We start from the raw sequence: 14,162 nt of genomic DNA, 5'->3' as shown, positions 1-14,162 counted from the left end.
GCCTCTCACTACAGAATCAGGAGAGGCTCCTGCCCTATGGGCCGTTCTGACTGCCTCTCACTACAGAATCAGGAGAGAGGCTCCTGCCCTATGGGCCGTTCTGACTGCCTCTCACTACAGAATCAGGAGAGAGGCTCCTGCCCTATGGGCCGTTCTGACTGCCTCTCACTACAGAATCAGGAGAGACTCCTGCCCTATGGGCCGTTCTGACTGCCTCACACTACAGAATCAGGAGAGAGGCTCCTGCCCTATGGGCCGTTCTGACTGCCTCTCACTACAGAATCAGGAGAGGCTCCTGCCCTATGGGCCGTTCTGACTGCCTCTCACTACAGAATCAGGAGAGGCTCCTGCCCTATGGGCCGTTCTGACTGCCTCTCACTACAGAATCAGGAGAGACTCCTGCCCTATGGGCCGTTCTGACTGCCTCTCACTACAGAATCAGGAGAGGCTCCTGCCCTATGGGCCGTTCTGACTGCCTCTCACTACAGAATCAGGAGAGGCTCCTGCCCTATGGGCCGTTCTGACTGCCTCTCACTACAGAATCAGGAGAGGCTCCTGCCCTATGGGCCGTTCTGACTGCCTCACACTACAGAATCAGGAGAGGCTCCTGCCCTATGGGCCGTTCTGGCTGCCTCACACTACAGAATCAGGAGAGAGGCTCCTGCCCTATGGGCCGTTCTGACTGCCTCTCACTACAGAATCAGGAGAGGCTCCTGCCCTATGGGCCGTTCTGACTGCCTCACGCTACAGAATCAGGAGAGAGGCTCCTGCCCTATGGGCCGTTCTGACTGCCTCACGCTACAGAATCAGGAAAGGCTCCTGCCCTATGGGCCGTTCTGGCTGCCTCACGCTACAGAATCAGGAGAGGCTCCTGCCCTATGGGCCGTTCTGACTGCCTCTCACTACAGAATCAGGAGAGAGGCTCCTGCCCTATGGGCCGTTCTGGCTGCCTCACGCTACAGAATCAGGAGAGAGGCTCCTGCCCTATGGGCCGTTCTGACTGCCTCACGCTACAGAATCAGTAGAGAGGCTCCTGCCCTATGGGCCGTTCTGACTGCCTCACGCTACAGAATCAGGAGAGGCTCCTGCCCTATGGGCCGTTCTGGCTGCCTCACGCTACAGAATCAGGAGAGAGGCTCCTGCCCTATGGGCCGTTCTGACTGCCTCACGCTACAGAATCAGTAGAGAGGCTCCTGCCCTATGGGCCGTTCTGGCTGCCTCACGCTACAGAATCAGGAGAGAGGCTCCTGCCCTATGGGCCGTTCTGGCTGCCTCACGCTACAGAATCAGGAGAGAGGCTCCTGCCCTATGGGCCGTTCTGGCTGCCTCACGCTACAGAATCAGGAGAGAGGCTCCTGCCCTATGGGCCGTTCTGACTGCCTCACGCTACAGAATCAGTAGAGAGGCTCCTGCCCTATGGGCCGTTCTGACTGCCTCACGCTACAGAATCAGGAGAGGCTCCTGCCCTATGGGCCGTTCTGGCTGCCTCACGCTACAGAATCAGGAGAGAGGCTCCTGCCCTATGGGCCGTTCTGACTGCCTCTCACTACAGAATCAGGAGAGGCTCCTGCCCTATGGGCCGTTCTGACTGCCTCTCACTACAGAATCAGGAGAGGCTCCTGCCCTATGGCCCGTTCTGGCTGCCTCACGCTACAGAATCAGGAGAGGCTCCTGCCCTATGGGCCGTTCTGACTGCCTCACGCTACAGAATCAGGAGAGAGGCTCCTGCCCTATGGGCCGTTCTGACTGCCTCACACTACAGAATCAGGAGAGGCTCCTGCCCTATGGGCCGTTCTGGCTGCCTCACGCTACAGAATCAGGAGAGAGGCTCCTGCCCTATGGGCCGTTCTGACTGCCTCACACTACAGAATCAGGAGAGGCTCCTGCCCTATGGGCCGTTCTGACTGCCTCACGCTACAGAATCAGGAGAGAGGCTCCTGCCCTATGGCCCGTTCTGGCTGCCTCACGCTACAGAATCAGGAGAGGCTCCTGCCCTATGGGCCGTTCTGGCTCAGACAAGGCTATCTTTATTGTTTATGGTTGCGTGGCCACGCACGACTCCAACACCATCATTAAGTTTGCTGACGACACGTTGGTGGTAGGCCTGATCACCGATGACGATGAGACAGCTTATAGGGAGGAGGTCAGAGACCTGGCAGTGTGGTGCCAGGACAACAACCTCTTCCTCAACGTCAGCAAGACATTGACGGGGGCTGTAGTGAAGCGGGTCAAGAGCTTCAAGTTCCTCGGTGTCCACATCACTAAGGAATTAACATGGTCCTCTCACACCAAGAAAGTTGTGAAGAAGGCACGACAACAGCACGTCCTCTTCCGGAGGTTGAAAAAGACTTGGCTTGGAGCCCTCAGATCCTCAAAACCTTCTACAGCTACACCATTGAGAGCATAATGACTGGCTGCATCACTGCTTGGTATGGTAACTGCTTGGCATCTGACAGAAAGGCGCTGCAGAGGGAAGTGCGTACAGCCCAGTACATCACTGCTGAGCTGCCATCCAAGGACTTCTATACCAGGCGGTGTCAGAGGAAGGCCATAGAAATTGTCAAAGACTCCAGCCACCCATGTCATGGACTGTTCTCTCAGCTACCGCACGGCAAGCGGTACTGATACACCAAGTCTAGAACCAGCAGGACCCTGACAACTTCTACCACCAAGCCATAAGACTGCTAAAGAGTTAACCAATAGCTACCTGGACTATCTGCATTTACTCTTCTTGAACTCTTTTCACTCATCACATACGCGGCTGCTATTGTTTATTATCTATGCTGTTGCCTTGTCACTACCTATATGTATGCATCTACCTCAATTATCTCGTACCCCTGGACATCGACTCGGTACTGGTACCCCGTGTATATAGCATTGGTGGGAAGGGAAGGACCATACTCCTCAGTGAATTTCATAAAAATAAAAATAATGAAACACTTAAAAAGTTATCCTTTTTAGATAAAACTAGACTAAATATATCCACATGTCACCAAATAATTGATTAAAACACACTATTTTGCAATGAAGGTCTAGAGTAGCCTCAACAGCACTCTGTAAGGTAGCAGCATGGTGTAGCCGGATGACAGCTAGCTTCCGTCCTCCTCTGGGTACATTGACTTCAATACAAAACCTAGGAGGCTCATGGTTCTCACCCGCCTTCCATACACTTACTGTACACAAAGAGAGAGAGATACATTTCGTCATTTTTTTTCTCAAACAGAGGGATGTTACGTTAGCTAGCTATGTTAGCTATGAATCAGGAGAGGCTCTAGCCACTGTGGCCAACACAACACTGGAACTCAGGGTAAGCTTCGGTTTCACAATTTTTTAAACTAATTTATTGCCAACGAGACCCGCCGTTGTCACCTCAAATGTTTCTTTCGACCTGTGTACATTTTAATTGTATTTTTCTCTCTGCATGGTTGAGAAGGGCCCAGAGTTAAGAATTTCACTGTTAGTCTACATCGGTTGTTTACAAAGCATGTGACAAATCAATTTGTTTCCGTTTTTACTTATGACCTCTCTTGCTCAGATCATCGAGGAGTTCTTCAACCACACCTGGTGGTCCAGACATAACCAGTCGATGCCAGATCACAGCCTGACCTTCCTGTGGTCCCTCTCCGTCAGCATCAAGGACTTTGGAGCCCTGCTGGGGTCACTAGGGGTCAAGTGTCTGGCTGACACCTTCGGCAGGTGGGTTCTACCTAGTGTTACTTCGGCAGGTGGGTTCTACCTAGTGTTGCTTCGGCAGGTGGGTTCTACCTAGTGTTGCTTCGGCAGGTGGGTTCTACCTAGTGTTGCTTCGGCAGGTGGGTTCTATCTAGTGTTGCTTCGGCAGGTGGGTTCTACCTAGTGTTGCTTCGGCAGGTGGGTTCTACCTAGTGTTGCTTCGGCAGGTGGGTTCTACCTGGTGTTCCTTCGGCAGGTGGGTTCTACCTAGTGTTGCTTCGGCAGGTGGGTTCTACCTAGTGTTGCTTCGGCAGGTGGGTTCTACCTAGTGTTGCTTCGGCAGGTGGGTTCTACCTGGTGTTGCTTCGGCAGGTGGGTTCTACCTAGTGTTGCTTCGGCAGGTGGGTTCTACCTGGTGTTGCTTCGGCAGGTGGGTTCTACCTAGTGTTCCTTCGGCAGGTGGGTTCTACCTAGTGTTGCTTCGGCAGGTGGGTTCTACCTGGTGTTGCTTCGGTTCTACCTAATATTGCTTCGGCAGGTGGGTTCTACCTAGTGTTGCTTCGGCAGGTGGGTTCTATCTAGTGTTGCTTCGGCAGGTGGGTTCTACCTAGTGTTGCTTCGGCAGGTGGGTTCTACCTAGTGTTGCTTCGGCAGGTGGGTTCTACCTGGTGTTGCTTCGGCAGGTGGGTTCTACCTAGTGTTGCTTCGGCAGGTGGGTTCTACCTAGTGTTGCTTCGGCAGGTGGGTTCTACCTAGTGTTGCTTCGGCAGGTGGGTTCTACCTGGTGTTGCTTCGGCAGGTGGGTTCTACCTAGTGTTGCTTCGGCAGGTGGGTTCTATCTAGTGTTGCTTCGGCAGGTGGGTTCTACCTGGTGTTCCTTCGGCAGGTGGGTTCTACCTAGTGTTGCTTCGGCAGGTGGGTTCTACCTGGTGTTGCTTCGGCAGGTGGGTTCTACCTGGTGTTGCTTCGGCAGGTGGGTTCTACCTAGTGTTGCTTCGGCAGGTGGGTTCTACCTGGTGTTGCTTCGGTTCTACCTAATATTGCTTCGGCAGGTGGGTTCTACCTAGTGTTGCTTCGGCAGGTGGGTTCTATCTAGTGTTGCTTCGGCAGGTGGGTTCTACCTAGTGTTGCTTCGGCAGGTGGGTTCTACCTAGTGTTGCTTCGGCAGGTGGGTTCTACCTGGTGTTGCTTCGGCAGGTGGGTTCTACCTAGTGTTGCTTCGGCAGGTGGGTTCTACCTAGTGTTGCTTCGGCAGGTGGGTTCTACCTAGTGCTGCTTCGGTTCTACCTAATATTGCTTCGGCAGGTGGGTTCTACCTAGTGTTGCTTCGGCAGGTGGGTTCTACCTGCTGTTGCTTCGGCAGGTGGGTTCTACCTGGTGTTGTTTCGGCAGGTGGGTTCTATCTAGTGTTGCTTCGGCAGGTGGGTTCTACCTAGTGTTGCTTCGGCAGGTGGGTTCTACCTGGTGTTGCTTCGGCAGGTGGGTTCTATCTAGTGTTGCTTCGGCAGGTGGGTTCTACCTGGTGTTGCTTCGGCAGGTGGGTTCTACCTGGTGTTGCTTCGGCAGGTGGGTTCTACCTGGTGTTGCTTCGGCAGGTGGGTTCTACCTAGTGTTGCTTCGGCAGGTGGGTTCTACCTGGTGTTCCTTCGGCAGGTGGGTTCTACCTGGTGTTGCTTCGGCAGGTGGGTTCTATCTAGTGTTGCTTCGGCAGGTGGGTTCTACCTGGTGTTCCTTCGGCAGGTGGGTTCTACCTGGTGTTGCTTCGGCAGGTGGGTTCTACCTGGTGTTGCTTCGGCAGGTGGGTTCTACCTGGTGTTGCTTCGGCAGGTGGGTTCTACCTGGTGTTCCTTCGGCAGGTGGGTTCTACCTAGTGCTGCTTCGGCAGGTGGGTTCTACCTGGTGTTGCTTCGGCAGGTGGGTTCTACCTAGTGTTGCTTCGGCAGGTGGGTTCTACCTAGTGTTGCTTCGGCAGGTGGGTTCTACCTGGTGTTGCTTCGGCAGGTGGGTTCTACCTAGTGTTGCTTCGGCAGGTGGGTTCTACCTAGTGTTGCTTCGGCAGGTGGGTTCTACCTAGTGTTGCTTCGGCAGGTGGGTTCTACCTGGTGTTCCTTCGGCAGGTGGGTTCTACCTAGTGTTGCAATATTCTAGTAACTTTCCCAAAATTCCCAGGCGTTCCAGAAATCCACGGATTCCTGTATTTCAGGCGTATTCTCTAATTTATTCCGGGAATCTTCCAACTGGAATTTCTGGAAAACTTGTGAATTTGGGGAAAGCTAGAGAAAAATACTTATCTCGATTGATTGATTGACTGATTGATTGATTGACTGATTGATTGATTGATTGAATCCCTCTTCCCTCTCCTCAGGCGTAACTCCATCCTGATAGTGACTGATTGACTGATTGATTGACTGATTGATTGATTGATTGAATCCCTCTTCCCTCTCCTCAGGCGTAATGCCATCCTGATAGTGACTGATTGGTTGATAGACTGATTGATTGGTTGATTGATTGAATCCCTCTTCCCTCTCCTCAGGCGTAACTCCATCCTGATAGTGAATGATTGGTTGATTGATTGACTGATTGATTGATTGGTTGAATCCCTCTTCCCTCTCCTCAGGCGTAACTCCATCCTGATAGTGACTGATTGGTTGATTGATTGACTGATTGATTGATTGGTTGAATCCCTCTTCCCTCTTCTCAGGCGTAACTCCATCCTGATAGTGAATGCCCTTTCGGTGGTGGGAGCCTGTCTGATGTTTGCTTCTAAGGCCAACGAGTCATTTGAGATGCTGATCGTTGGCCGGCTGGTGTTCGGTCTGTTCTGTGGCCTTGTGATGAGTCTCAACCCTCTCTACATCCAGGAAGTCTCCCCCACCAACCTCAGAGGGGCCTTCGCTACCCTCAACCAGGTCTCCTTCGCTACGGGCATACTCCTGGGCATGGTGAGAATAGACGTTGTCTACCTGAGTCTCAAATGCAACCTATTTCTCTATATAGTGCACTATTTTTGACCAGGACCAATTGTGTGTGTGTGTGTGTGTGTGTGTGTGTGTGTGTGTGTGTGTGTGTGTGTGTGTGTGTGTGTGTGTGTGTGTGTGTGTGTGTGTGTGTGTGTGTGTGTGTGTGTGTGTGTGTGTGTGTGTGTGTGTGCGTGCGTGCGTGTGTGTGTGTGTGCGCAGTGGCGGACTTACAATTAAGCAGAAGAGGCAATTGTTTCAGGCCTCACATCATCAAGGGCCCCTGTGAGCTGGGCATAATTTCAAAAGTAATACTAGTATTCATTGTTTTCTATTTTTTTTAAATATAATATCTCCGCTTGAGGCCCCCCCAAGCTTCTTTCGAGGCCCCCCAACTCCCTGGCCACTGTGCCCAGATTAATGAGGCCACATTGTTGACAAAAAAAGTCCTACAAATAAGTAAATGATTCCATACAGCCAAATTATAATTCATAATAGATGAACAATTTATTTCCATATATATGTACATATTTTTCATATCAATATGAATATAATCCAAGTTTTTTTCACATAATAGTAAAAACAAGCATCATTAATTACCAACGGTCTGGCTCATAATAATGGACTATTCCACCCTGTCTGGTTCATAATAATGGACTATTCCACCCTGTCTGGTTCATAATAGTGGACTATTCTACCCTGTCTGGTTCATAATAATGGACTATTCTACCCTGTCTGGTTCATAATAATGAACTATTCCACCCTGTCTGGTTCATAATAGTGGACTATTCTACCCTGTCTGGTTCATAATAATGGACTATTCCACCCTGTCTGGTTCATAATAATGGACTATTCCACCCTGACAGAGATCCTGTGCATTGTTTCACACGATATGATTACCAACATTGAAATGAAGCTGCAGCAATGATACAACTTTCAGAGGGGGACAGATGTAACAATGAGGAGCTTTCAGAGTGGTAAAGAAAATAAATAGAAAGAAAGCAGATTTAATTGTAGCAGAAACATTACTGAAATGTTACTGAATTATTACTGAAACATTACTGAATTATTACTGGAACATTACTGGAACATTACTGGAACATTACTGGAACACTACTGGAACACTACTGGAACATTACTGGAACATTACTGAAACATTACTGGAACATTACTGGAACGTTATTGGAACGTTACTGAAACGTTCCTGGAACATTACTGGAACATTACTGGAACATTACTGGAACATTACTGGAACATTACTGAATCATTACTGAAACTACTGAATTATTACTGGAACATTACTGAAACATTACTGAAACATTACTGAAACATTACTGAATTATTACTGAAACATTACTGAAACATTACTGAATTATTACTGAAACATTACTGAAACATTACTGAAACATTACTGAATGTCTTTAGTAAAAAGACAGATGCTGCTGATAATACTGCCTTCGTCTTCGAGGCAGAGGGCATGTATGTGCATTAGATACATGGACTACATGTAGTTAGACAGCGAGGTGCTGTTTCTACATGGACTACACATTGGGCTCCTGAGTGTCGCAGCGGTCTAAGGCACTGCATCTCAGCGCTAGAGGCTATGAGTGGGAGTCCCATAGGGCAGCGTCGTCCGGGTTGGGGTAGGCCGTCATTGTAAATAAGAATATGTTCTTAACTGACTTGGTGACGCCTATAGCATGCTGCGCCACTCTGGAGCCCATTTGTACAGTCAAAGTACGTGTCTTTACCTGTGTGTAAAATTGAAATCAAATCACATTTTATTCATAATGTACACAGTTTATAGAATGTATAAATGGTTCAGCTAAATTCTTGTGTGAGTAGATCCCTCAACATCGCACTACAATAATCAACATCTATTATAATGAGTCAAAACAAGAATAACAAGGAATAGAAGAGGTAGTATGCATAGTAATATCCTGACATGTACACAATAGGATATAAAGAATAGATAATGACCAATAGGATATAAAGAATAGATAATGACCAATAGGATATACAGAATAGATAATGACCAATAGGATATACAGAATAGATAATGACCAATAGGATATACAGAATAGATAATGACCAATAGGATATATAGAATAGATCATGACCAATAGGATATACAGAATAGATCATGACCAATAGGATATACAGAATAGATAATGACCAATAGGATATACAGAATAGATAATGACCAATAGGATATACAGAATAGATCATGACCAATAGGATATACAGAATAGATAATGACCAATAGGATATACAGAACAGATAATGACCAATAGGATGTACAGAATAGATCATGACTGTCACGGTTCTCGAAAGGAGAAGAGGACCAAAGTGCAGCGTGTGTGTCGTTACACATTATATTTATACTGTGAAACTATGCAATACATAAATACACTGAATGAAAAGAACAACAAACCGTGAGGCAGAGATGAACACATACACAACTCAAAATGAATCACCCACAAAACCCAGGTGGATAAACCCCTACTTAAGTATGATCTCCAATTAGAGACAACGAGGACCAGCTGCCTCTAATTGGAGATCATCCCAAACAAAACCCCAACATAGAAATTCAAAACTAGAACCTAAACATAGAAATAGAAAACATAGGGAAAAAAACCTGTCACGCCCTGACCTACTCTACCATAGAAAATAACATCTTTCTATGGTCAGGACGTGACAATGACCAATAGGATATATAGAATAGACAATGACCAATAGGATATACAGATAGATAATGACCAATAGGATATACAGAATAGATAATGACCAAAAGGATATATAGAAACGATAATGACCAATAGGATATATAGAATAGATAATGACCAATAGGATGTCCAGAATAGATCATGACCAATAGGATATACAGAATAGATATTGACCAATAGGATGTACAGAATAGATAATGACCAATAGGATGTACAGAATAGATAATGACCAATAGGATATACAGAATAGATAATGACCAATAGGATATATAAAATAGATCATGACCAATAGGAGATATAGAACAGATAGTGACCAATAGGATGTACAGAATAGATAATGACCAATAGGAGATATAGAACAGATAGTGACCAATAGGATGTACAGAATAGATAATGACCAATAGGATATACAGAATAGATAATGACCAATAGGATATATAAAATAGATAATGAGCAATAGGATATACAGAATAGATAATGACCAATAGGATGTACAGAATAGATAGTGACCAATAGGATATATAAAATAGATCATGACCAATAGGAGATATAGAACAGATAGTGACCAATAGGATGTACAGAATAGATCATGACCAATAGGATGTATAGAATAGATAATGACCAATAGGATGTACAGAATAGATAATGACCAATAGGATGTACAGAATAGATCATGACCAATAGGATGTATAGAATAGATCATGACCAATAGGATATATAAAATAGATCATGACCAATAGGAGATATAGAACAGATAGTGACCAATAGGATGTACAGAATAGATAATGACCAATAGGATGTATAGAATAGATCATGACCAATAGGATATACAGAATAGATCATGACCAATAGGATATACAGAATAGATCATGACCAATAGGATATACAGAATAGATCATGACCAAAAGGGTTTCCGAAACTTGGTCCTGGTGTATCCCAAGGTTTAGTTTCTTTACCCCAGCACTACACAGCTGATTAAAATACTCAAAGCTTGATGATGAGTTGGTTATTTGAATCAGCTGTGTAGCGCTAGGGCATAAACCAAAACGTGCACCCCTTGGGCTCTCCAGGACTGAGTTTGGGAAAGGTTGCAGTAAGCATAATAGGAGATACAAAATAGATAATGAATGTGCTATATCAAGTATGAATCAAATCAAATCAAATGTATTTATATATATATCAGCTGATATCTCAAAGTGCTGTACAGAAACCCAGCCTAAAACCTCAAACAGCAAGCAATGCAGGTGTAGAAGCACGGTGGCTAGGAAAAACTCCCTAGAAAGGCCAAAACCTAGGAAGAAACCTAGAGAGGAACCAGGCTATGAGGGGTGGCCAGTCCTCTTCTGGCTGTGCCGGGTGGAGATCATAACAGAACATGGCCAAGATGTTCAAATGTTCATAGATGACCAGCATGGTCAAATAATAATAATCATCATAATCATGACTGTGTTTACAAATATAAAGTGGGTAGTTCTTTGTAGCTCAGTTGGTAGAGCATGGTGCTTGAAATGCCAGGGTAGTGGGTTCGATTCCTGGGAACACCCATATGAGAAATGTATGACTGTAAGTCACTTTGAATAAAACTGTCTGCTAAATGGCATTTATTATTGTGCGTGCGTGCTAGATGGCAGGGTTAACAGTGATTGTTGTTGTTGATGGCTGTAGGTGGCTTTGAGATGACGTTGTTTCTCTGTGTGTTGTTATTTCTAGGTAGCTGGTCTTGAAACAGTGCTGGGGACAAAAGAGCTGTGGGCTATGATGTTATCCTTGTCTCTGATACCTGCCCTGCTACAGTACCTGGCCCTCCCTTTCTGCCCTGAGAGCCCCAGATACCTGCTCATCAACCGGGGCCAGGAGAGCCAGGCAGAGACTGGTGGGTAGCACTGTCACACAGTACACACTATTGTAGTGTAGTAATATTTTATATGTGTGTATACAGTTCATTATATATATACACATCACATGCGACTCGTAATAAGACTACGCAATTAGCCCATTTAATGAGTTATCTGATTACATAAAGATTATTTAGCAATATTGAAGGACACAATAAAGTTACAATACTAGGCAGGGAAGAAATGACTGAGAATGGAATTCTAAATACAAGTTAATTTCATTACGAGACAGACAAGCAACCATTGAAATGATTTGTGCTCTGTTCTAGCGAATCTCTGCACGTCACGTAGAAATAACCTGGCTGGTCAAATCATGTGGAAATGTCCTGGTCAAATCATGTGGAAATGTCCTGGTCAAATCATGTAGAAATGACCTGGTCAAATCATGTAGAAATGTCCTGGTCAAATCATGTAGAAATGACCTGGTCAAATCATGTGGAAATGACCTGGTCAAATCATGTGGAAATGTCCTGGTCAAATCATGTGGAAATGTCCTGGTCAAATCATGTAGAAATGACCTGGTCAAATCATGTGGAAATGACCTGGTCAAATCATGTAGAAATGACCTGGTCAAATCATGTAGAAATGTCCTGGTCAAATCATATAGAAATGACCTGGTCAAATCATGTGGAAATGTCCTGGTCAAATCATGTAGAAATGACCTGGTCAAATCATGTGGAAATGTCCTGGTCAAGTCATGTAGAAATGACCTGGTCAAATCATGTGGAAATGTCCTGGTCAAATCATGTGGAAATGACCTGGTCAAATCATGTAGAAATGACCTGGTCAAATCATGTGGAAATGTCCTGGTCAAATCATGTGGAAATGTCCTGGTCAAATCATGTGGAAATGTCCTGGTCAAATCATGTAGAAATGACCTGGTCAAATCATGTGGAAATGTCCTGGTCAAATCATGTGGAAATGTCCTGGTCAAATCATGCTCTTTTTTCGCATGCTTGAAGTTCTGATTTGAACTGCTCTATTTTGCACTCTGATAGTTCCCACATATGCTGAGCACTTGTTGGCTGCTTTTCCTTCACTCTGCGGTTCGTGTCTCTGCAGAGTGGCGATACTGATAAGCAGCCATTGGAGATACTGCGAGGCTCTGGGGGAGTCCAGTCCATCATTTAGGAAGGTGTTTTACCTTTGTCTGACACTTCAGCAACTGATTACAGTGTGTTAGTAAAAGGCATGGAAATGGGTTACATGGAAGTTCCTTTGTATATTGTGGATCTTGAGTCTGATCTTATTTCTGGTTCTGTTGTCGTTGGAGTGAGGCCTAGTCTACTGGTGAAAGGGGTCTCATTCATTTTGGGAAACGATTTGGCTGGAGGGAAGGTCGTAACAAATCCTGTCATTTGTTAAGGAACGCAGAGTAGAGGACCCTGATGGGTTATCAGAAAAGTACCCTAAAGTGTTCCCAGCATGTTTCGTTACACGTGCTATGTCAAAGAAAGAAAGTTTAGTGTTGAGGAGGATTTCATCGATCCCACCATGGTCAATCTGTCCGAGACGTTTATGGGTGATCCTGATTTCGCTAAAAACTCCTGAGATGACTTCTCCTTTGAAAACCTCAGTGTATTTAAATGACTTTGTAAAATAAACAGATTGCCATACAGGGCATAAAACTTCAGTTACAAGAATTTCAAGGCATTATTCCAAACATGGTCAAAGAAAGAGAGAGAGAGACAAAGAAAGCATGGCCCATAGCCATGGCCCATAGCCAGAGGGAGAGAAAGAGTGTAGGTTTCTCACCACAACAACCCAGGAACATAAGAGAAAGAAGAATGAATCTAAGACCCTTTTATAAGCATCTGAGTTGTTGACCAATAGTATTAGTGTAAAGGTAACCTACAATCAGATATCAGACCTACAGGATGTAACTGCTGCTTTTCAGAGGTGAGACAATGGGGGTTGGAGAGATCAACACAGAGAATGCTGAATTCTTGCTTCTCAGAGGGGAGACAATGGGGGTTGGAGAGATCAACACAGAGAATGCTGAATTCCTAAAACAACACAGAGAATGCTGAATTCCTAGAACAAAACAGAGAATGCTGAATTCCTAAAAGAACACGGAGAATGATGAATTCCTAAGACAACACAGAGAATGATGAATTCCTAAAACAACACAGAGAATGATGATTTCCTAAAACAACACAGAGAATGATGAATTCCTAAGATAACACAGAAGAATGATGAATTCCTAAAACAACACAGAGAATGCTGAATTCCTAGAACAACACAGAGAATGCTGAATTCCTAGAACAACACAGAGAATGCTGAATTCATGCTTCTCAGAGGGGAGACAACGGGGGTTGGAGAGATCAACACAGAGAATGCTGAATTCCTGCTTCTCAGAGGGGAGACAATGGGGGTTGGAGAGATCAACACAGAGAATGCTGAATTCCTAAAACAACACGGAGAATGCTGAATTCCTAAGACAACACAGAGAATGATGAATTCATAAGATAACACAGAATAATGATGAATTCCTAAAACAACACAGAGAATGATGAATTCCTAAGACAACACAGAGAATGCTGAATTCCTAAGACAACACAGAGAATGATGAATTCCTAAGACAACACAGAGAATGATGAATTCCTAAGACAACACAGAGAATGCTGAATTCATAAGATAACACAGAATAATGATGATTTCCTAAAACAACACAGAGAATGATGATTTCCTAAAACAGCACAGAGAATGATGAATTCCTAAGACAGCACAGAGAATGATGAATTCCTAAGACAACACAGAGAATGATGAATTCCTAAGACAACACAGAGAATGATGAATTCCTAAGACAGCACAGAGAATGATGAATTCCTAAGACAACACAGAGAATGATGAATTCCTAAAACAACACAGAGAATGATGAATTCCTAAGGCAACACAGAGAATGATGAATT

At 45.1% G+C, this 14,162-nt stretch overlaps 1 protein-coding gene across 4 annotated transcripts in view; it reads left to right on the top strand.

The window, feature by feature from the left end:
* slc2a1c (solute carrier family 2 member 1c) overlaps positions 1-14,162 on the top strand; it is a 31,779-nt gene that overhangs the window by 7,332 nt on the left and 10,285 nt on the right. For 3 of the 4 annotated variants that reach the window (XM_045706286.1, XM_045706265.1, XM_045706242.1), the window contains 4 exons: positions 3,224-3,307; positions 3,536-3,696; positions 6,374-6,614; positions 11,066-11,228. In XM_045706286.1, coding sequence (XP_045562242.1) covers positions 3,224-3,307; positions 3,536-3,696; positions 6,374-6,614; positions 11,066-11,228 — 649 coding nt within the window. The remainder of the gene's footprint in view (positions 1-3,223; positions 3,308-3,535; positions 3,697-6,373; positions 6,615-11,065; positions 11,229-14,162) is intronic. The other variant, XM_045706307.1, reaches the window with a different exon arrangement.

This window comes from Salmo salar, chromosome ssa01, assembly GCF_905237065.1.
Source record: "Salmo salar chromosome ssa01, Ssal_v3.1, whole genome shotgun sequence".
Classification (NCBI taxonomy): domain Eukaryota; kingdom Metazoa; phylum Chordata; class Actinopteri; order Salmoniformes; family Salmonidae; genus Salmo; species Salmo salar.
Note: the sequence above shows the minus strand (reverse complement) of the source record. Positions and strands in the feature narration are given on the sequence as shown.